This window comes from Dermacentor andersoni, chromosome 6, assembly GCF_023375885.2.
Source record: "Dermacentor andersoni chromosome 6, qqDerAnde1_hic_scaffold, whole genome shotgun sequence".
Lineage (NCBI taxonomy): Eukaryota > Metazoa > Arthropoda > Arachnida > Ixodida > Ixodidae > Dermacentor > Dermacentor andersoni.
The window spans coordinates 165,290,573-165,313,274 of NC_092819.1; the positions used below are offsets into that span (position 1 = coordinate 165,290,573).

At 50.3% G+C, this 22,702-nt stretch overlaps 1 protein-coding gene across 2 annotated transcripts in view; it reads right to left on the reverse strand.

Annotated features, from left to right (window-relative positions):
* Window positions 1-14,493: 14,493 nt before the first annotated feature.
* Raf (Raf oncogene) overlaps window positions 14,494-22,702 on the reverse strand; it is a 167,697-nt gene continuing 159,488 nt past the window's right edge. For both annotated transcript variants that reach the window (XM_050172267.3, XM_050172266.3), the window contains one exon: window positions 14,494-15,564. In XM_050172267.3, the coding sequence (XP_050028224.1) occupies window positions 15,385-15,564 (180 nt within the window). In that variant the 3' untranslated portion in view covers window positions 14,494-15,384. The remainder of the gene's footprint in view (window positions 15,565-22,702) is intronic.

Sequence of the window (22,702 nt, forward strand, 5' to 3'; positions counted from 1 at the left end):
CAAAAATGAACGAAGGTCCGTTTTCGTGCGCGGCTGAGAAAATCCTCCAATCGTAGCTATTTTCAGCTCAGCCGGCCGTCTCATGCCCTGACCGACAACATGGCCCAGATAAGTAACCTGCGAACAACCAAACCTACACTTTTCCGCTTTCATCGTTAAGCCGGCTTCCCTCAACCGTGAGAACACCTGTTTGAGGTGCGATACGTGTTGTTCCCAGCTGTCCGAAAAAATTGCCACATCATCAAGATAGGGCAAGGCGAACTCCTGCAAGTCTTTTAGGACAATATCCATTCACTTAGAGAAGCTAAACGGCGCGTTCTTCAGCCCGAAGCTGAGTGCGAGAGGGCGAAAAGTGCCTACAGGCGAGATGAATGCGGCATAACGGCTGGCACTTTCTGAAAGGGGAACTTGCCAGTACCCCCGCACGAGATCTATAGCTGAAATGTATTTAGCAGCGCTAACTCTTTCAATTCGTTCCTCAATGTTGGGTATCGGGTACAGCTGATCCCTAGTGATGGCATTTAACTTCCTGTAGTCAACACACGGACGAGTGTCCTTGTTAGGGGTTTCTACCAGTATTAGCGGTGACGTGTAGTCACTCTCAGCGGGCTCAATAACTCCCAACTCTAGCATGCGCTGTATCTCTGCCTCCATAATCTCTCTCTGTCTTGGAGACACCCTGTAAGGCTTTGATCTTACTGGTTCGGTTGATGTCAGCTCAATTTCATGCGTTATCAGTTCGGTTCTACCCGGCCGATCGCTGAATCTGTCGAGATATTCCCCTAACACCTCTTTTAGCTCATCTAGCTGCTCGGGTCTTAGAGCGTGCGAGCTTACCGAATGCTCGACTACTTCTTCTAGACCGATTTCAGAGTTGGAGGTCGCCCTATACTCCTTAAACTTGGTACTAATGCCATCTGGCTCTTTGATGGTATAGTTAACGACTCCGCTGCGCTCTACATACGGCTTCATCAAATTACAGTGATATATCCTCACTTCCTTCCTGCGACCGGGCATTTTCAAAGCATAGTTCGTGTCTGAAAGTTTGTGCAACACTTTAACGGGCCCGTCCCAGTGAACTTCAAGCTTGTTCTTTCTTGAAGGTTTGAGGATCATTACCTGGTCTCCGGCGTTAAACGTACGAAGCCTCGCATTCTTGTCGTAATAGAATTTGGCGTTCTTTTGAGCTACTCCCATGTTCTTTTCGACTAGTTCTTGGGTTGCGCTTCGCCGTTCCAGTAAATTTAGCACGTATTCAACCACTGTTGGACTCTCCCCTCTTTCCTCCCACATCTCTCTTAACATTCTCAGTGGAGAACGGAGTGTCCTCCCATACACTAGTTCTGCTGGTGAGAACCCTGTCGCTTCATGTGGAACCGTTCGCAAAGCAAACAAAGTTGCCGGCAGACAGTTCTCCCAGTCCTCCTTATGCTCGTAACAGAGCGCACGCAAAACTCGCTTAAGCACCGAATGCCACCTCTCTACACTGTTTGACTGAGGGTGATAGACAGAACTGTGTATTAACTTTACCCCGCACTTTTGCAAGAATGTGGAAGTCAGTGCGCTCGTGAATACTGACCCTTGATCTGCTTGAATTTCGTCTGGAAACCCAACTCGTGCAAACACTGTCAAAAACGCGTCTACTACTTCGGTGGAACTGAGCTCTTTCAACGGGATTGCTTCTGGAAACTTGGTAGCCGGACACAGCATGGTAAACAAGTACCTGTAGCCCGATTTTGTTTTTGGAAGAGGCCCTACCGTGTCTATTACAAGTCGTCTGAAAGGCTCTGTTATTAAGGGCACTACCTTCAGTGGAACTTTCCATGTCTCTCCTGGTTTACCCGAACGCTGGCAGGCGTCGCATGATCTTACAAAGTTTTCTACGTCTTTGAAACAGCCAGGCCAGTAGTATTCCATAAGCAATCTTTCCTTTGATTTGTTTATGCCTAGGTGGCCGGACCACCCATTTCCATGACAGAGACTCAAAAGGTCCTCCCTATACTTAGTAGGTACGACTAACTGATCTAAAATCCTACCCTTTCGATCTCTGTAGTGCCGATACAACAAACCTCCTCTCTCATGTATCGTCACGTTGCGCCTAGCAATGCCTTCTTTAGCTGTGTCATGTAATTTAGCTAAGCTCTCATCATTCTTTTGCTCAGCTGCCAGTGACTCTTTATCCACACGTAAGAGCTGATCAAAGTTCTTTGAGGCCGGTGATAATAACGACCCTGTCTCGCTTGTGAGTGCGTCAGCTTGCTCTTCCTGCAGGCTAGAACTTTGACACTCAAGTGCTACGCTCTCATTGAGCTGGTCAGCTGGCAGGCTCTCTTCAACTGTTCTTTTGTCCCTCGGGCCTAGCTCGGATTCGGGTATTGAAGTTATCCCCTTTTCTGCTTCCGCTGGAGGAGCGTGTGCATTTTCCACCGAAAGCGCCGCGATCTTACGAGCTTGGCCTCGGGTCAATGCTTGTACTATGCCCTCTCCCAGTTTGAGCCCTTTGTCACACAGTAACTGATTCGAACGATTCGAAAAGATGTAAGGATACTGCAGCGACAAAGATTTGGAAACTGCAGCCTCAGTCTCTAGCTCCCCGAATGGTCCATTGATTTTGACTTTGGCCATGGGCAGACACACGCTGTGTTCTTCTACAACCTGTTTTATCCATGCTACTTCTCCGGTGAAGTCATCTACCGTCACGTAAGACGGATGGACAATGTCCATCGTGGCGGCACTGTCTCTTAGCACTCGGCATGGTTTTCCATTAACTTGCAGGTCGTGAAGATATGGACTTAAAAGTTCGATATTCTCATCCTTTTCCTCCACGTAGGAGAAAACTACGCTAGACTTCTCACAGTTTACAGCTATATGTCCCAGTTCGTGGCATTTGTAACAGCGCATTGGTCTAAAAGATTCGAATTTTCTTTTCTGTTCTTTTTGTGCGGTTTCTCCGTTAAGTTTCTCCTCGCTCTTTTCTGCGGGCTTTTCCGCCATGTCTACAGGCTCCGATCGTCTAGTCTGCGCACCCTTTTTGAACGGAAATGGTTTCCGCGGTCCATTTCGACCGTCCCAGTTTCCCTCCTCGGCGTTCAACTTTCTACGGGTTGCGTACTCTTCGGCTAATTCAGCCGCCCTTTCCACAGTGTTTACATTACCTCTGTCTTGCACCCACAGTTTCACAGCTTGGGGGATGGTTTTGTAAAACTGTTCTAGACACATGCATTCAATGATCATGTCTCTGCTGTCGTACGCTTCCGCGCTTTTAAGCCACTCGACTAGGTTGGCCTTTAAGCTATATGCAAACTCCGGATATCCCTCGCTATCTTTCTTGCCTGTGCTCCTAAACCTTTGCCGAAAAGCTTCGGCTGAAAGGCGGTATTTCTTCAGGAGACTAGCCTTAACTTTTGCATAATCATATGCATCCTGTGCACTCAGTCTGGCGATTACTTCCGCCGCCTCACACGGCAACATAGACAGCAACCGCTGTGGCCATGTATTCGGCCCGAAGTTCATCTTTTCGCAACTCCTTTCAAAATTGCTTAGGAACAAGCCTATGTCGGTCCCGACCTCAAATGGCTTTAATAGCCTGTCCATGCGGTACGATTCTGCCTCACTTGATCGTCCCAGAGCGCCTTCACTTCCTTGAGACAACTCCAAACGTTTGCTTTCAAGTTCAAGTTGCATTTTTGTTAACTCGCGATCTTTATCGCGTTCCTCTCTCTCCCTGTTCCGTTCTTCTCTTTCCCGTTCTTCTCTTTCTCTTTCCCGTTCTGCTCTTTCTCTTTCCCGTTTCTCTCTCTTTTTGAGAAGTTCCAATCCCATTTCAATATCTTCCTCACTGGCCTGTTCGGAAATGATATGCAATAATTCTGATCTTAGCATTTCCTCGCGTACATCTAGGCCCAGTTCCTCACCAACAATCAACAACTCGTCTCTCAGCAGTGTCCTTAACCCCATGACTGCTGCTTTACTGCCTTGATTCTGCTCTCTAAATCTAGCTAGGAAAACACAACCTAGCTAAGACACAACAATCTAGCTTCCCTACAGTTCTAAACAGAACAACCACAAAATGAAGCCTAGAGAGTCAAAGCAAGAATCACGCACTCACCGCAGATACAGCACCATGTCGCAAAGTCCATCTCACCGCTGTCAGCCAGTTGTCAGGATTGGGGGCTCAATCCCATCGCTCGAGATCCGTTGCCAAGATTGGAGTCCGGCATGAATTCGAAGGTAGCTGGCCCATGCCGTCGTCCAACTTAAACACGCTGAGGACGTTGATGAAGGGAAGAACTGCTTCTCATCGAGAACGAGGAAAATGGGTTTATTTACAGAAATTAAATCAGTCTAACATGACTGCTTAAGAAAAAGAGTGTCAGTCCAACATAACTGCTCAAGAGAAAGTGTGTCAGTCCAACCTGACTGCACGAGAGAAGTGTGTCGAGCCTCCGCCCAACAGCCGTTTTTAAACGCTCGGTCCTTCGGCGATACAAGGCAGCGAATGTTCGTTTCGTCATCGCAAAACTAGCCGCCTCCCGCGACAAGGTGACGCACACACACACGCAAACACACAGGTGCGAAGGACTGGAACCGACGACAGAGGGGAGTCGTTCCGGGAAGCTCGGAGACATTCTGGGTAGCTCGTTGTCCCGCCGCGGCTTGCTCATGCGTAGCAAAATCAGGTTCGCGCTGGGGACCTCGGGCACAATAGTTCGTCCGTCGAACCAGTTTCGTCGCAACGGAGATGGGGCTCGTGGATGGAGGTGGTTTTCAGCACAAAGCCCGCTTCTTCGCACGCAGTCTAGCTGCAGCGACGGAGAGTGGGGGATGCGCGCCTTGTCCCCCAGTCGTAATTGGGTGGCAATTTTTCCTTGCAGCTCGCCATTTTTAACAGCGCCCCCTGGGCAATACAAGAGCCCCATGGTCGCGCGTTTCTCCTTCCGCTAGCCACCATACCCTAACCATACTCCCGCTTTAGCTCTGCCAGCTCTGTCTTGGCTCTGTTTCGGGCCGCGTGTTTGCGTTTTGCGCAGAAAAGCCGTAGCGCCGTCTGCGGACGCCGTTCTTTCTCACCGATGGCGCAACGTCACTATGAGACCATGATGTCAGTACTCCTCGATCGGAGGGCGGGCGATTTGAACTGCGCTAGAGGTACGTGGACGCTTCAGAACGCGTTTTCTCTTAAAATAAGTCTCTCCTTGGCACGAAACAAGGGTTTCGAGGTTTTTGGGATGGTATTTCAACAGTCCACGTTGACTTATTAGTAACCTTTAGTGTCCCTTTAAAACTTGGCGCCGTTGCGCGGAACCGCCACCCGCCCGCGCCTTCGTGGCGCTGCAGTCGCGCCCGGCTTCACTTTCTCACTAGCTGGCTACGCGGGCGGGCCGGACTAAAACCCCTTGATAATTTGAAAGTAGCGACACTCTCCTCCTCACGGCTCTTTCCTCCTCAATTCTCCTCGCCCGCCAGCTGCGCACGACGCGTTTTTCCTCCTGGGCTCCCGCGGACGGGCCGCAGGATTCTATGGAGGCGTGTTATTTTGAGCCAGTTGCGCGCCCCAGTGGGGTTGAAAATTTTGAGAAATGCTAATAACAGCATCGATAATGCTGGAGGCAACGTTTATGAGGAGGTTGGTTTTTTCTTAAAGCCGTATGAACGGGGTATACCGATGTAAAGGAAGCTTTGAGGCTAGTTCTATACTCCAGACAATTTTTCTGCCTCATGATCAGATGCTTTACTTCGTGCGTCTGATCTAGTATTGCTTGTGACACATCCCTTTGTGTGTGGCTTATTAAGCGAAAGCCTTGGAACTCTGTTTCAAGGTCCCGTTATGAGCTACAGAAAATATCACGTGACCGAAGGCGGGAAGCGAACCAAAGCATGTGGAGCCGCGTATAATGATGCTTAATGATTAGCAAAGTAATGATTGATTAGTGACTGGATTAAGATGAATTCGGGTGTATTAAGAAGGACTGAGGCGGATTAAAGTCGATGAAGGTGCATTAGGTTGGATGACGGTGCGTTGAGGTGCATTAAGGACGATTATAGTGGATTAGGGTGGATTAAAGTGCATGAAGATGGATAAGGGTGGATTAACACGGATTAAGGTGCATTAAGGAGGATTGTGGTCGGCTAGGGGGAATTAAAGTGAATGAAGGAGGATTAGGGTGGACTAATGTAGATGAATGTGGATTAAGGTGAATTAAGGACGATTATAGTGGATTAGGGTTGATTAAAGTGCATTAAGGAGGGTTAGAGTAGATTAAGGTCGATGAAGGTGGATTAGGGTGCATTAAGGGGAACTTTCGTGGATTAAAGTGATTGAAGGTAGATTAAGGTCGATGAATGTGGATTCGGTGGATTATTGTGCATTAGGAGGATTATGGTAGACTAACCGGTCTTAATACTCAATGAACCCTAATTCACCTTAGTCCACCTCAATGCTCCTTCATCCACCTAATCCAGCTTAATAATCACAATCCACCTTAATACAACCTACATCACCCCTAATGCACCTTAGCCTACCCTATACGGTATTAATCCTCCTTTATCAACCCTAATCCATCATAATCCTCCTTCATCCGCCTTAATCCTTATTCATGCACTTTAACCCAACTTAATCCTGCTTAATAGTCAAAATCAACCTTAATACACCCTAATACACCTCTATCAGACCTAATCCAGCTCCATGGTCGCTAATCCACCTTAATCTACCCTAATCCATTCTAATAGGTCTTAATCCTCCTTTATAAACCCTAATTCACCTTAATAGACCTTAATCTTCCTTTATCCGCCTTAATCCACCCTAATCCTTGTTCATGCACCCTAATCGGCCTTAATACCCTTTCATCAACCCTTCACCATAATCCGCCTTAATCCTCCACCACCCACCTTTATCTTTATTCATGCATCTTAATCCTTCTTAATGCACTCTAATCCACCTTAATCTTCTTTAATACCCTCTAATTAACCTTAATCCTCCCTAATCCACATGATGCCAATCACTAATGATTCATTAATTAACTGTAATCATTCTCTTATACATGGTGGACATGCTTTGGATCACCTCGGGCCTTCCCTGGGTCACGTGATACTTCCAGTTTACAACGCAACCTTGAAACAGAGATCTAAAGGCTTTCGCCTTAAAACTTAAAAAAAAAAAAAACTAAATGTTGACTAGCTAACGCTCATCACCTGCAATACCACGGGTATACTTGCCACTAATTTCTTTCAGGGCGCGAAGCAAAATCTATAATGCTGCACTTCCGACTGAATAACAACAGTTAGCGAGGTGATCGAGCCGCCAGAGAATATTAAGCATACAGGACAACCGCAACAAAAACGCTGGTGAGCAGGCCGGAAGAATGAAAAAAGATGCAGCATTACGAGATGCTTTGCTACGAGCTATAAGAAAGACGCCTCAGCTCGCAAATAGCGCTGTTCTTTGTTGGAACAAAGTTCTGCAGGAAACAGCGTACAACGTTCGCTACGCCGAGCTAAAGCGCTGAGCCAGTCGTGCTCAGGAGGAAAATGGCGCGAACGAAAAAGAAAAACACAAGCTAAACTCAAGATCCGCGCGTTTCCAAGGGCAACGGCAGGGAGACCAATCGTCGTGCAGAAAAACGGGGGCAAAACTGGTTGCCGCGGGGTAACCATTTCTCTATGGGGGAACGCGCGAGGGGCGAGGAGGAGGCGAGGAGGTCGCGCGGCGGCGGCAGAGTTCAAAGAGTGTCGCTACTTTCAAATTATCAAGGGATTTTAGGCCGGACTAAGTACGCGGTGCAGCGTTGGTGTATTCTGTGGTTCGTTGTTGGCGGCAAATTTCCGCAAGCATGTCATCCGCGAAACTAGCCTTCGCCGAGTTTCTTAAGAATATCAGCAGACGATGCCGACGTGCTGCGTACCTGGCTGCATAGACCGCTATCGGAACGATGCCGACAGTTCGGCGCACCACTTTTTCTGTGCTCCCAGCAATGCGACGCTAGCGACGCTTCGCTCGGCGTGAAACAGCGATTCCTCGTGCCGACCTGGAACTCTGCGAAATCCGCGGCACGCGCTCGTGCCACTGCTCCCGCGTTCGTCGTCGTCTTCCACAGCTGGCTGCGTGGCTGTTCATCTTTCCAGCGTAGAATTTCACTTCACTTCTGTCGTCGTAATGGGGAGGCCGCGTTTACGGGGGTATGAGCCACTCATGGTCTTACGTAACGGAAAGATATAATTTTGAAGAAATTTAATTTCGAAGAATCACAAGCTGCAAATTGCACACGAAGGCTGCTAACCACGCCGCCGAGCAAACTCGAGGTATCGAACGCAAGCGACAACTGCGGACTACGGGCATACCGTCAGTGACGTCGTTCTCTCTGTCGCAGCCGATTGTGTGTGTAACCTCATAACCGAGTACTTTAATGAAGCCTCGGGATTAACCCAGTGATAAACACAGGGGCCGCACGTTTCAGCTTCGCTGATTAAGCATCGTCACGGAATGAAAAATCCGACTTCTTTCTTTTTGTGGCTTGTGTGTACAAAGACCGACTTCATCTTTCTTTTTGTAGCGCTTCTTTGGCGTGGCGAGATGCTTCGGTGGGGATGAAGATCAGCCTACAATCACGCACTTTGGCCAGATATTCAGGCTCATGAGCCTAAACTGCGCGAAACGTTAAGACGACAGGAAGAAACAGACGACATTTAGAAACGCAGCTTCTGCGCTTCGCTGTATGCGTTTCTTCCTTTCGTGCAGTTTACCCTTCTTTCAGTTTTAGCGAACTGGCGCGATAAATCTTATTGCTGTAGGTGGATACCGCTTTCTCGTGGTATCACTAATTCGGACAAGGGAGAACGCCAGCGAGCGTGAAACACGCGCAAACTGCCCGTCCATACGAGCTCAAGCATGACTCAAGGCTGTGACGAGGCGCCTGCAGTGGAGCCCGATGGAACAGCGTTGCCACCTGGCGGCTGTCACAGAAGTGGCGACAGCGGCTCTAAGCGCGCGGGCGGGGAGTTTTACAACTGAAGCTAGTCTAGTAACGTTGGGCCCTCCATTGGGCGCTGAGGTCGGGCCAACCGTTTTGCAGTCAGCCAGAGACGTCTGGCCGATATTGTAACGGGGACTTTGTTGATTGGGTTAGAGCCGTCGCTTCGATAGGTGCTGCCATTTTTGCTGATGTAAACCCAACGCAAAATCCAAACGCAGTCTGCGTCATGCGCATGCACAATGGCTTCGATGCTATTTCTTTGGGAACCTATTCTAAATCTCTATTATCAGCCGCGGTGTGTGCGTGTTGTGAACTAGTTTCCGTATATCGGTTTTCAACGTAGAGAACCGGTGTCTCTGTATTACCAGCACGAAATGGTAAATCTGCTCACCATCTGATCGCTTGGCGTAGGGACTAAAACATAAGAGCGCATGCTCGTGTATGGCCAACCTAAGACAACCACAAAACATCTAAGCAGCAGGCGCTGTCAAATAATTGTGATACACCGGCATCGTTCTCACGCATTTCAAGACGAAATCACTATATGCCTACACTAGCCTTCCTGCATAAGGCTGATGACGCTGCTCAACACAGCGATATACTGCAGTTGGTGAACCAGCATGACACAAACTACATAAGCTATGTGCGTCGGCATTGCTTTTTTGCCCCGTGTGAGAGGACAAAATTTCCGTAATGCGCGTGAGTGCGTCGTAGAAAACAGAACGATAACACAACCGAAAAAAAAAAATCGCTTGTCCTCTTCCTCAAAAAAGAAAGACAATGGGCTAACGCCGCCATATGACCTCTCATATTTTATAGATTGCAACGTTTATAGATCTATAAATGTTGATGCCGTACGATTGGACCATGTGCTATATAAAACAAAGATATCTCTAACCCAGCATCTACCGTTGCTTAGGACGCTCACGCAGTTCAAGAACGGTCGCTTTTGCTGGACAAGCTTAATTCACACTGTAAGCTATGCTGTTATTGCTAAGCAAAACTATCTTATTCATGGGTGGAGACCTCATCTACCGAACCTAGTAGTCACGCAATGTAATCTGCAGCTAACAGTTTGAACGCTTGTGAAAGTATAACAGCACAGCTCCTATCGTAGCAGAACGGCATCGGCATATGTTTTATTGCTCCTAAACCGCAGCTTAGAACTAGAGGATAATACTGCAATAAGGTAACATTAGTGAATGGAACATTCAAAATACACCATTGATCTCCGAGGCTGATTGTAGGCTCAAACACTCGCGTACATATCGTGGTGCGTGCTCCGTCCGCCTCAACGCCAGCAGGAAGTCTGGCCATACAGACTTCAACCACTTCACGTCTCACAGAACCGTTTGCAACGTAGAAGACGTCACGTCATATTAAACAGACCACACGAGCACGAAAACAGACGCCAGAAACTACCGCGGAGCGTATACCTGCCATGTAAGACTGAGCACTTTCCCAAGCCAGCATGCCGACTGCCCATAGATGGTGCCACTGCGTAGCAATATGGTGGTGCCCAAGAAAAAACAGTGTATACAATAGCGTACGCTAGACTTAAACTGTCTAATACTTACAGAAATGTCCAGGAGGGCGCCGCAAGCCAAACCTACGAGGAGCACGCCTGGTGATCCCTCATACTAGGAAAGGGAGGTGCTTCCGACAGATGGCAACTCCATAAGCCTTCGCCCCCAATATTACCAGCTCATCGCCAGTCCAGCTGGATCAACAGAAAAGCCGTGTATCCTCATCCTGTGCAGACTACCTCCCATCTACGCTCATTTTTTGTGAAAGATGCAAGGTACTCGAACAGTCTGCCAATGTCATGGGCCAGGAACTGCTGGACGCATATGGGACCTGCGAATAAGGTTCCACCCCATCTGGTGCCAGCGCGCACCAACCGCCACTAAGCGCTCAGTTCAAAAGTTGATTCTCTCTCTCTCTCTCCGACGCACAACTTCAAGGCTGTTCTCGAATTAGTTTTGTTAACTCAGCCCATCCCTAATGTAATACCCCACCACTGGGGCCTTTGAGGGATAATAAATGAAATCGATCTATTGAGGGGTGGTACTGCTTCCACTTTGTGGAGTCAATTAGAAATTCTTTGGGTGCAATTTTGTCCCCACAGTGATAATATACATTCTTTCCTTATTAATGTCCCTGCTCCCGTCAGGAATGCTACAGAACATCACAATGCGCATGGTGTACATGACAGAAAAGTACACGAGACTGATGATGATCATTGCTGTGGTAAAAAATTTAACTCTATGGGTGACAGAAATTAAGGCGGCCACGAAGGAATTAAGAGACAGATCTCCCCATACAAAACAGGGACAGCCGACTGGCTCACATGCTCGAAGCCAAACAATCGATCACCAGGACATGGAAAGAACAAAGACACAATCGACGGCTGAGGAAAATAATTTCTTCCCTTAACCGGCTGATTGCAGAATATTGCATGCAACTATCTAACCAGCAATGGAATGAAGTGTGCGATGCCGCAGACGGCCGCATCAACAGCGGGATGACGTGGCACCTGCTCTAACACCTTTTAGACAACCAGAACCAAAGCTGAACAGGATCATGCACAAGGAACTCAAGATTACCACGAAAAATGACCTCATTGACCGTCTCGCCAACAAGTACCTCCCGCTGGCCAGAAATGCTAGAGGCACGACTGCTGAGGCATATCGTGGCAAGGCAAACCCAGAGCTAGATCGGGAGTTCTCAATCAAAGAGGTACGCACGGCGCTTCAGAACCTAAACAGCAAGTCAGTGCCGGGGCTAGACGGCGTAACAAGGCACTTCGAAACCTAGACAACACCTCCATCAAAACTCTCACAGAGGAAATCAACGAAATCTGGAGGAACGGAGCACTACCTGAAGACTGGAAAATGGCACTCATCGTGCTCATCCCAAAGCCTGGCAAGGCGCCCAACATCAATAACTTCAGACCGATCTCACTGACGTCTTGCATCGGCAAGGTAGCCGAGCAAGCGGTCCTAAACAGGCTCGAAACATCTTGAAGAAAAAGATATCTACCCAGCAACAATGATCAGCTTTAGATCCGAGCTATCCACCCAAGATGCCATGAAGCTCCTCAAACATGAAATCACTGACGAAGACACGAGAGATGCGAGAGTAATCCTAGGGCTAGACCTCGAAAAGGCCTTCGATAATTTATCACACGACCACATACTCAACACGATCTCTAACCTCGACCTCGGCACTGGACTCTACGTTTATACAAAATCGTTCCTGAGCGACAGAACGGTAACGCTCCGTCTAGGGAAAATCAAGTCTCAGAAATACAAACTGGGCAGCAAGGGCACACCAGAAGGCTGTCATCTCTGCGACGCTTTTTAACCTTGCGCTAGTCAGCCTAAGCAAGAGACTGGATCAAATTGAGAACGTCAAATACACAATATACGCAGATGACGTAACGCCCTGGATACCTGGAGGTAGCCTGGGATCAATTGAGAACGCTCTACAGCAAGCGATTCATACAATCGAGGAATACCTCGCTCCCACGGGCCTGCGATGTTCACCCGTGAAGTCGGAGCTCCTCATCTACAAACCACGGAGAAGCGGTCCCAAGCCAAAGAGCGAAATCAGACACACACGCCATTACTCTCAGAACACAGGACCGAGGAACTATTCCACACGTCAACTAAATTAGTGTCCTCGGCATGCTCATTGAGAGCAATGGCTCTAACGCCGCGACAGTGGAGAAGTTCGTGACAAAGTCGAATAATGCCTTGAATCTCATACGACGCATAGCAAAGAGACAACATGGCCCTAAGGAAGAAAATCTCTTCAAGCTAACACATGCCTTTGTGCTATGCCACTTCACATATGAGGCAGCCATGCACAGATGGAAGGTAGCGGAGAAGGACAAACTCAATGTGCAACTGGGGAAGCTAGTCAAACTAGCGCTGGGAATCCCCAAGAACCCCCGAGACAGAGCTCCTGCTGCAACTGAGGGTACACAATACACTTGAAGAAATTGCCGAAGCTCAAGAACGGGCTCAATTGACAGAACTCTCTGGAACCAAACTGGGTAGAGAAATCCTAGCCAAACTAAGAGAAATCCTAGCCAAACTAGGTCATGACACCACAGCAATCGAGAATCTATACCAAAGCGTTCTGACGGACACACGCAACTCCTACATGGTTCGCCCACTCCCACGGAACAAGAACCCCGTGCACCATCAACCCAGAAGGATGGCACGCGGATCGTTCATCCTGCACGAAATACGTGATAAGAAGATCATAGCCTGTTTCGTAGATGCGGCACAGTACCCGCCCAGGAAGGCCTTCGCTGCCACCACAGTTGATAAGCAAGGTCAAGTCACAAATGCTCTCACAGTCAAGACCCACAAGTCCGAGATAGCAGAACAGGTTGCCATTGCATTCGCACTCACAGACCCGACCACCACCCACGTCTACAGCGATTCACGCTCGGCCGTCAAAGCCTTTCAGAACCGTTTCAAGACAAGCAATACAAATAGTCAATACATCCGCACCGCTGCAGCATCACACGATCTGCTGGTTCCCGGCACAGCTCGGAGAGATTGAGGACGCTCCTGCCAACCTCAATGAGATGGCTCACAGGAGCGCGTGAGACCTAACCCTCCGCGACGCCACCTATTCTGGTCGTGACCATCCCAGCGAAAATCGGGACCCTCCCTCCACATACGAGATCAAAAAGCACTTTTATCTAGACAGCAGAATATACAGCACACCTTACAATAAGCTCACCAGGCCTCAAGCTCTCACGTTCAGACTGCTTCAAACCAACACGTATCCCACGCAGAACAGACTACATCACCACATGCCTGACCTATACACAACATCATATTGTGAAAATTGCCATAGCACACTAGACGTATATTACTTGCTCTGGCCGTGTGGTCGGACCCACAAAAACTAGAATCAAGACTCCGCCAGGCTACAAGAAGCATTACGCAGCACGGACTTGGCGGAGCAGCTCTGGGCTGTCCGGTGAGCCCACGATGCGGCTAGGGAGTTATAACTCCCGGTCTTAACGTGGGAGTAGCCCGCTCTATGGGGCCTTGCACCCCGTAGCTCGCACGACCTTTCAGTAAAGTTATTCCATTGATGCATCCATCCAAGTGCGTTTTCAGTATCCCAGTGCTTGCCATGCAGTCTTTGCATTCCAGCTCCCACATGCTACCTCCTCACTGTACGTGGCGCAGACTGCACCAGTGTTCGCTGGGATAAACATTTGCATGGGCTGCAATTCTGCATTGAATGTATGGGAAGAGGAAATGGTGTACAGCTGCTGGAACATGGACAGTGCAGTGCACAATGGCTGGAGAGAACACACACAGGAAAAGCACCCTTGTGCAAACATGTCGCACAGTGCACATAGGTCTTGTGGCGAATCATTTGCATACCTGAATGTTGTACAGTGGCATGCTGCACACAAGGTATGGTCAGCAGCACCACTGCATTGCTGAAGCTTGGCAGATTCAGAAACACTTCAGTTACAGCAGCACTGTTCTGATTTGTTTTTTTTTTCTTTATTACAGCTCTCTCCCACAGAGTTCTTCAGGAGCAGTTCCATATGCAGAACCGGCATCCCAGCATCACAGAAGTTTTTCTTCATGCTATAAGCCACACAGTCATGCCAAACTTCCGCATAATAACTCCTGGCAGGCAGGATCCTAGGTGAAGTAATTGCGTCAACTGCAAAGCCACTCTCTGTACAGCATGTCCATAGCTGCAAGGAACCTTGCCAAGACACTTCTCCAGAGAACACAACACAGGATGAGGAAACAAAAATGAAAATATACAACGCGCAAGCAACAAAACTTCTCATTAAAAGTAGTGGTCCGTGTTCATCCCTTCTTTACTCCAGAGGTCCATTTTTTGTTGCCACTGTCATTTTTAACCCCTTCCCTTTGCACTCTTTTATGTTACAACACTCGCTGTACACAGATCACAGAGCTAGGAATGGTGCTCCACTGCACACACGACCCTGGGCTTGTCCTGGTCGTAACAACATCCTCTCTGCACTTCCACGGAAGAGGCAAGATGCGAGCTTCATGGAGAGAGCCAGAGAGGGAGGGGCGCGCACACACCAACTTGAGATGCACGTCCCAGCACCGTTCATGTGGTCGCTTGCCGCGCTTCTGTCCAACGTTCTTCACAGCTGCAATTGGCAAACTTGTGACAGTTGGTGGCCTTCTCGTTTCGATGTCATCACCCACTAACCAGCCGACTTTAAAAGCAAGCCACGTGCATTGCATGCTTATGTGTGGTACCAAGTTGTCTGCTTGGTGCAGGTTTTACATGACATACGACTTCAAAAGCCCATCCAACAAAGTGCTTGCATTCACGTTGACAGGCCCATTGAGCGTGAGGGAACAACATTCTCTGAATGGAGGACTCAAAAGTTGCCAGTTGTGGAGAAGAAAGGGAATGCGCCAAACTGGCTGGGTGTCTTGGGCGAGGCGCACACATAGAGGAAGTCCTCAGACTGCAGGTGTGTTCGGTTCAGCGTTGGCTCCGAGGTGCTCTGGTGGATCTTGGGCAGCGACCGCATCAGTGACTCCAGTGAGGCCAGCATCTGAGGAAGGATCAAAGAAACATGCACACAGGCACTGTAACACGTACAAGCAGCACAGCAGTCCATGAGGCCAGAAAAATTCAGGTAATTCAAGCTTCTTATTTTCTTTAAATGATCTACATACACCATATATCCTTGTGTAAGCACTGTATCGCTAAATTTGGGTGCTGGTATTTTACGCCAAGGAGAACTATAAAATATTATCAGTGCACAGGCTGTGCTTCACTTTTCCAAGGCTCACATCCACGGCACAGAGTATTTGGTCCGTTTGGTGCTCCTGTGCTTAAAGGAGTACTGACACAAAAAAAATCCACGTGGTTTTTTTCAGCTTTAATAAGTAGTTAATGACCCAGTAATCACGGCACGGAACGTCATTTACTTCAGAGCGCGACAGGTAATTATTTGCAGTCTTTTTTGTAGCGACCAGTCGAAGTTTCGGTTCCAGAGAGCAACGAGACGGGAGAAATGGGAATGTAAACAAAGTAGTCATGTGTTCGCAAAAAGCCTCTGACGGGCAACCACCGTGCGCAACCAACTTGCTGAATATTGTCGTGCGACTGGCGCATCGGTCGGACGACCACAGCCAATGACAGCGCCGGTAGCGTGAACGTCATGGCCACGTGGTAGACCCGGCGGGGCGGGGCCGGCAAGCGGGCGCCTCGCCACTCTGATCATGTCTGTCTTTTTCTTTTCTCTCCCTGGTCGAAACGCGGGCCTATTTCGCAGCTGACGGCGGCACATAAATCGGCTACAATTTGTTTCTGACACGAAATAACTTCTAGAATAAAGTGACCTCGAAGAGTGCGAGTTATAAAACGCTGTGCGAAATAGTAAATCGTTGGCGTGATTTCTACTTGGACGCGGTAACCGCAGACGCGCCAGCAATCGTCTGTATACCAAGCGGCTCGCCTGACTGGCGTGTTTACTCATCGCTACTAACGGCACCAGGAAAACTAACTGTATTTTCACTTAAGAGAAACATAAATGTTCAGGCATTGATTGTGCTTATGAATTTAGGCGCTTTATTACGAGCTGCGAACGCATCGCAAGGACCCTCGGCCCCGGATAGACGGCTGGCGAGCTAGGCCTATATCGTCTCCCAGCGATCGCAAGCTCGCCTGGCATGCTCGTTCGCTTCTGACGGCGCCAATGAAATCAAATGTGCTGCAATTTAAGCATGACATGACTGTGTACACGTTTTGCCGACTAACATAGGCACTTCGTTATGCGAGCTGCAAGCGATTGTGTCACAAGCGCAACCGGTGTTAGATTCAATGGCCCAGCGAGCTATGCCTGCCGGGGTGGGGCATCTTGCGCAGGAGTTTGAGGTATAGTAGCGGCGCCTGGTGGCGGCGCGGGAAACGGCATCTGGGTCGTACCAGCTTGGGTCGTATTTGTAGAGGTCGCCACAGTTCAGCCTTGTTTGTTAGGCTGCCACCAGAGTGTGGCGCCCCCTGTGACCTGTGTGTGTCTCTATATATGTTCGGGCCCAATAAAGAAGGGGCATTCCCTTTTCGTCCAAGCAAGAGGCAGTACGTTTCAGTCCGTCCCTGCGTGCTCGTGCCCCGCACGGCACTAACCATGTGACATGGTGTCAGAAGTGGCCGGATAACGCCCCCCTGCCTTACCCCTCACCTCATAGGAAGGCACCAAGATGGCCCTCGAGACCGGCGAGCCGCCGAAACTGTACAGCGTCAACTTCCAGCCGCCGGCACCGTTCCGATTTCGCGAACCCACCAACGTGGGCGACATGGCTCAGCCGCTACGAAGACTACGCAGCGGTTTCAGGACTGACGCAAGCGTCGGAAGACATGCAGGTACGCTCGCTACTGTACTGCATGGGCCCGGAGGCCCGCCCGCTTCTCGAGACCTTCTCACTCGACGCCCAGTCGCTCGCTTCATACCAAGCTGTTGCCACCCGCTTCACCGAGCACTTCGTGCACCCGGCAAACGAGCTTTACGAATCGTCACGGTTCCACAGATGTGTTCAGCTACCCGACGAAAGCGTCGACATGTACTACGCAGAACTGCGCAGGATGGTTAAGCGCTGCAACTATCCGTCAGCTGCTGTCGAGGAAAGGCTCGTATGCGACCGGTTCGTCGTCGGCCTCCGCGACTCCTGTCTCTCGGACCAGCTGTGCTGGAACGCAAAGTTGACACTACAGGACGCCTGGACACAAGCCCGTCAATCCGAAGACGCCGACAGGGAAAAGGCGTTGCCCCAGAACCGCACCGAGCACTCCCGCGAGCTCAACCTCGACGCAACAAAAGCTAACAAGTTTCCCTCTCGTCGTCGCTCCGGCGCTAAGCCTCGTTCACCGCAGCCACAAGCAGAGCGCTCACGCAAGCCGTCCACATGTGAATTCTGCGGCCGCGCGCCTCATCATCGACGTTCAAACTGCCCGGCCCAACGCCCCGCCTGCAACTTCTGCAAAAAGAAAGGCCACTTTGCCGAAGTATGCCGCTCGCGGAAGTTCAAGCAGTACAAGCTCAGCTCAGTTCACCTGCACGCCGTCGCGACGCCCTCCTCGGCAAAGTTCGTCGACGTCACCGTTGACGACTACACAGCGCAGTTTAAGGTTGACTCCGGAGCTGAAGTATCTGCTGTTCCCAGCGACTTTCCTACCTTGCCTGCCAAACTCGACCAAGTCGACACTCTGCTCACTGGCCCGGGAGGACAGCCACTGCGCGTGCTGGGCTCGTATGTAGCACGACTTCAGTGGCAAGGGAAAGCAAGCTGTAAGCGTCTCTATGTGATCCAGTCTCTCACTGTGCCTCTTCTGGGACTGCCAGCGCTCCAAGCCCTCCAAGTAGTTCGGTTTCTTGATCAACTCAAGACTTCAAAAGCGACGCTGCACGCCGAGCTCTTCAATGGATTGGGCACCCTCAAGGACGAATACAACATCCGGTTGAAACCCAATGCCGTACCTTTCTCGCTAAGCGTACCTCGCAGGATCCCCATCCCGCTGCTCGAGATCGTTCGCCGCGAGCTGGACAAATTGGAAAGCGCAGGAGTGATCCGTAGGGTCGACAAGCCAACACCATGGTGCTCGAGTCTCGTCGTTGTCCGGAAAGGCAATGGTTCCTACCGCGTATGCGTCGACTTGACACAACTGAAGAAGGTCATCCTTCGTGAAAGACATATTCTGCCAACTGTCGAGCAAGTCCTTGGCCTCCTCGGCGATGCAACAGTTTTTTCGAAGCTGGACACGACCGCAAGCTTCCACCAGGTGAAGCTATCTGAAGACTCCCAAGAGCTTACGACATTCATCACCCCATATGGCCGATACTGCGTCTGCCGGCTCCCCTTTGGCATCACCTCCGCACCAGAGTACTTCCAAAAGCAGATGGCAAGAATCCTGGAGGGCCAAGGAGTCCCCAATATGATAGACAATTTTTTGGTTTTTGGACGCACCCACCAGGAACATGACGCCAGACTGAGTCAGGTGCTATCTCGCCTTGCAAAAGCAGGTATCACATTGAACCAGGACAAGTGTCGTTTTGGGGTACCCGAGGTCTCCTTCCTCGGAGTTGTTGTCTCAGCACAGGGCATCAGGCCAGATCCGGGCAAGGTCGAAGCAGTCAAAGCCATGGAAGCTCCAACGGACGTCGCTGGCGTTAGAAGACTGCTCGGAATGGTGAACCATCTTGCCAGGTTCTTGCCACACATCTCAGACGTCACAGCTCCCATCAGAGCCTTACTGAACAAGTCTGCGAGTTGGGTGTGGCAGCACGAGCAAAAGGCAGCATTCGAGAAAATCAAGGAACTCTTGACGTCAGACAGGTGCATGGCCAAGTACCACCCGTCGTACGCCACTACGGTGTCTGCAGACGCAAACTCATTCGGACTCGGCGCAGTTTTGCTACGGACGCAACTCTCAGGAGAGCGGCGCCCAGTCGCGTTCACTTCGAGGTCAATGACCGATACCGAGCTGCGTTACAGCCAGACTGAAAAAGAAGCTTTGGCAACGACGTGGGCTATCCAAAGGTTCGACGAGTTCGTCCGTGGCATCCCCTTCGACGTCGAGAGTGACCACCTGCCACTCGTTTCACTTCTCAGCAAGATGGAACTGGATGTGTTGCCGCCTCATATTCAGAGACTATGGCTGAAGACCATGCGATACCAGTTCTGTATGCTGCACGTGGTGCCAGGAAAGCTGCTAGCCACAGCCGATACGTTGTCACGCATCACCTACAAGCCACCCAGACGGCAGACGGCCAGACGTTCATCCTGGTGGTGGACTATTACTCAAGGTTCCCTTAGGTGGTGACCCTGAGGAGCATGACAGCTCAGGCAGTCATTGATGCTCTCAAATCCATCTTTGCCCGCCATGGAATTCTGCAAGAAGTCAGGTCAGACAACGGCCCACCGTTCTCGTCGCAAGAGTTCGCGGCGTTTGCAGCATCATACGGTTTTAACCACAGGACCAGCAGTCCACACTATGCTCAATCGAACGGAGAGGCGGAGAGGATGGTGCGTACTATCAAGGACCTGTTTCGGAAGTCAAAGGATCCTTATCTGGCTCTGCTCAGCTATCGGGATACTCCAGGAGTAGACGGCTTTAGTCCAGCCCAGCTGTTGATGGGACGTCAACTCAGAACCAGAGTCCCAAAGCAGGGCTCCCAGCTACGCCCCAACTGGCCGCCAACGAAAGACGTCGTCGCCAAGGATATGGCTTACAAGCAGAAGCAGACCGACAACTACAACAGGCATCATGGAGCTCGAGACTTACCGCCACTCCTAACAGGTCAGCGTGTCTGGGTGCGACCTGATCAAGTGCAGGCTACGGTCCTCAGTCCGGGGCAAAGACCAAGAAGCTATGTGGTCGAAACGGAGCGAGGTGGCACCCTACAGCGCAACCGGCATCACCTAGTGCCTTTTGGGCCTACAGCCTCCGGAGAGGAACCACCACCACTTCAGCAAGTTCGCTGTCAGGAACCTCGGCTTGCCAAAATCGTGGAATCAACGGTCCCCCTTGGACAGTGTGTGCAACAGTCCCCTGCAGCCAGGGACCGCAGTGACGGTGTGACACGAACGCGTTACGGCCGGCCTATTGTTCCGCCGCGCCGTTTGAACTTGTGAAGCTTTTGATGTGTTTGGCTTCCTGAATCTCTCCCGTCTAACCTCCAATGCTTCAAGGGGGAAGATGTAGAGGTCGCCACAGTTCAGCCTTGTTTGTTAGGCTGCCACCAGAGTGTGGCGCCCCCTGTGACCTGTGTGTGTCTGTCTCTATATATGTTCGGGCCCAATAAAGAAGGGGCATTCCCTTTTCGTCCAAGCAAGAGGCGGTACGTGTCGGTCCGTCCCTGCGTGCTCGTGCCCCGCGCGGCACTAACCACGCGACAGTATTGAGCCCTGGCTGTGGCGAAGCACATTTCTAGGCTGAGTTTTGCGTCGATTCGCACTTTTTTCTGCCCTGTTGCGAGTGCGAAAAGGCTCGTCACTTCTCACAGACCATGCCGACCACGCTGCGAGCTCGCCGCAGCCTATATTTTAACGAAAACGGACTCTCCGCGTGCCGTGGGACGTAATGCTGGGAGCAGAAGGAATCGGTGACGCTGATCCGGAGAGACCTAGCCCAGCCTCGAAAAGGCGTCACCGTCATTACTTCTGCGTCGTGAGCTGCCATGAACAAGAAGGCCTGAATCCCACCATCAGATTCTACCGTTTTCCTTCAAGGCCTCACGAAGTGGAGCGTTGGGCGCGCTGCATAGCTGCAGTTCGTTGCGCTGAGTAAGCGAAACTTCGCGCCATGCTGATTGCTTCGTCTGTCTTGAAGCTTGCTTGATTATCTGTGTTCTAAATTTCGGTCTTCTGCACCTACAGTCCCGACAGCAGACCGACATAGCAGCAGGCATGGCTGGTAATTCACAATTTGAGACCCGGTCACAGCGACAATTAACAATTCGACCGATGCGAAGTGGTGAAGTGACCAGGTGTGTGCAAATGACCACAAATGGCCGGGCTGATTCGGTGACAATTCACTACCCCACTACGAGCAGCACAGGTTAAAGAGTTAAATGTGCTCATACTTGACCTCAAGCCAGCATGTTGAGGCAGCGCACCAAGGTAGTACTGACTACAGCAGATCGATGTTCGAGCGCTGTCATTAAAAGCTACTTCAAGCGAGCAGTGCACGAGCTCGCGCTGCAGCGCAATTCGCACGTACGTGCGAGCACATATGCATTGCATCAGTTATTACCAGTTACTAAAAGGGACAGATGGCCGCTACTACAACGCAGGCATAACTACTTGTTTAGCGGCATGCAGTCTGTAACAAAGATTGCAGGAGGCCCGCCGTTTCGCGGCATGTCGAAAGACCGATGCCGTCGCGGCACGTACGATCGTGCGCTTGAGCAGTCTGTACATCGCAGCGCGTACCCTCGTGTACTCGAGCAGTTCCGTACACATGATGTCTGCTTATCGCTGCTGTGGATTCATTTATAGCAAGCATTTCCTCGCGTTTGTGCACCTGAATCTAGCAGCGTGCAAACCTTACCTGAAGTTCCACTTCGTATGCGACTCGCTTCACTTGCAATTGACACCGCGCTAAAACTTCGCCGCTTAATTCTTGAACAGCGTACACATATTCGGCACTGCATAATTTCTTGCGTTTATGCAGCGTGCCACCCCTGAAAATATCTTCGGCGCCCAATATTCGCTGCAGGCCGTGATACAACACAACTGAAAGTGGCGGGTCCATATTGTAAACGTGCTTTCCGAAGCAGACGACCGAGCTTGGTACGACCCATTTTAGGACAGAGGGCGCTTTTTATGGATGGATGGATGGATGTTATGAGCGTCCCCTTTGGAACAGGGCGATGGCTTGTGCCACCAAGCTCTTGCTACTATGCTGCCTAATATCCTACCTAGGTTAACAAGTCGGAAACAAGTCTACAGTGCTCGCATAGAGGTGTTTATATTGTCATCGTTTGTTTCAAACAAGATAGCTGTGCAAATACGGTTGCTCTCATTTTCTGTTCTAAGTTACCAGCATTTCGAACTTCCACGCACGGGCGCCGGTTCTGGGCGGAGCTACCCGCCGCTCGCTCGTTCGTACCATGTGTCCCGAATCGCTGCATGTGGCAAGTCGCCCACGACGCGCCGTACGACAGATCGCACGGAAAATCGCACCAT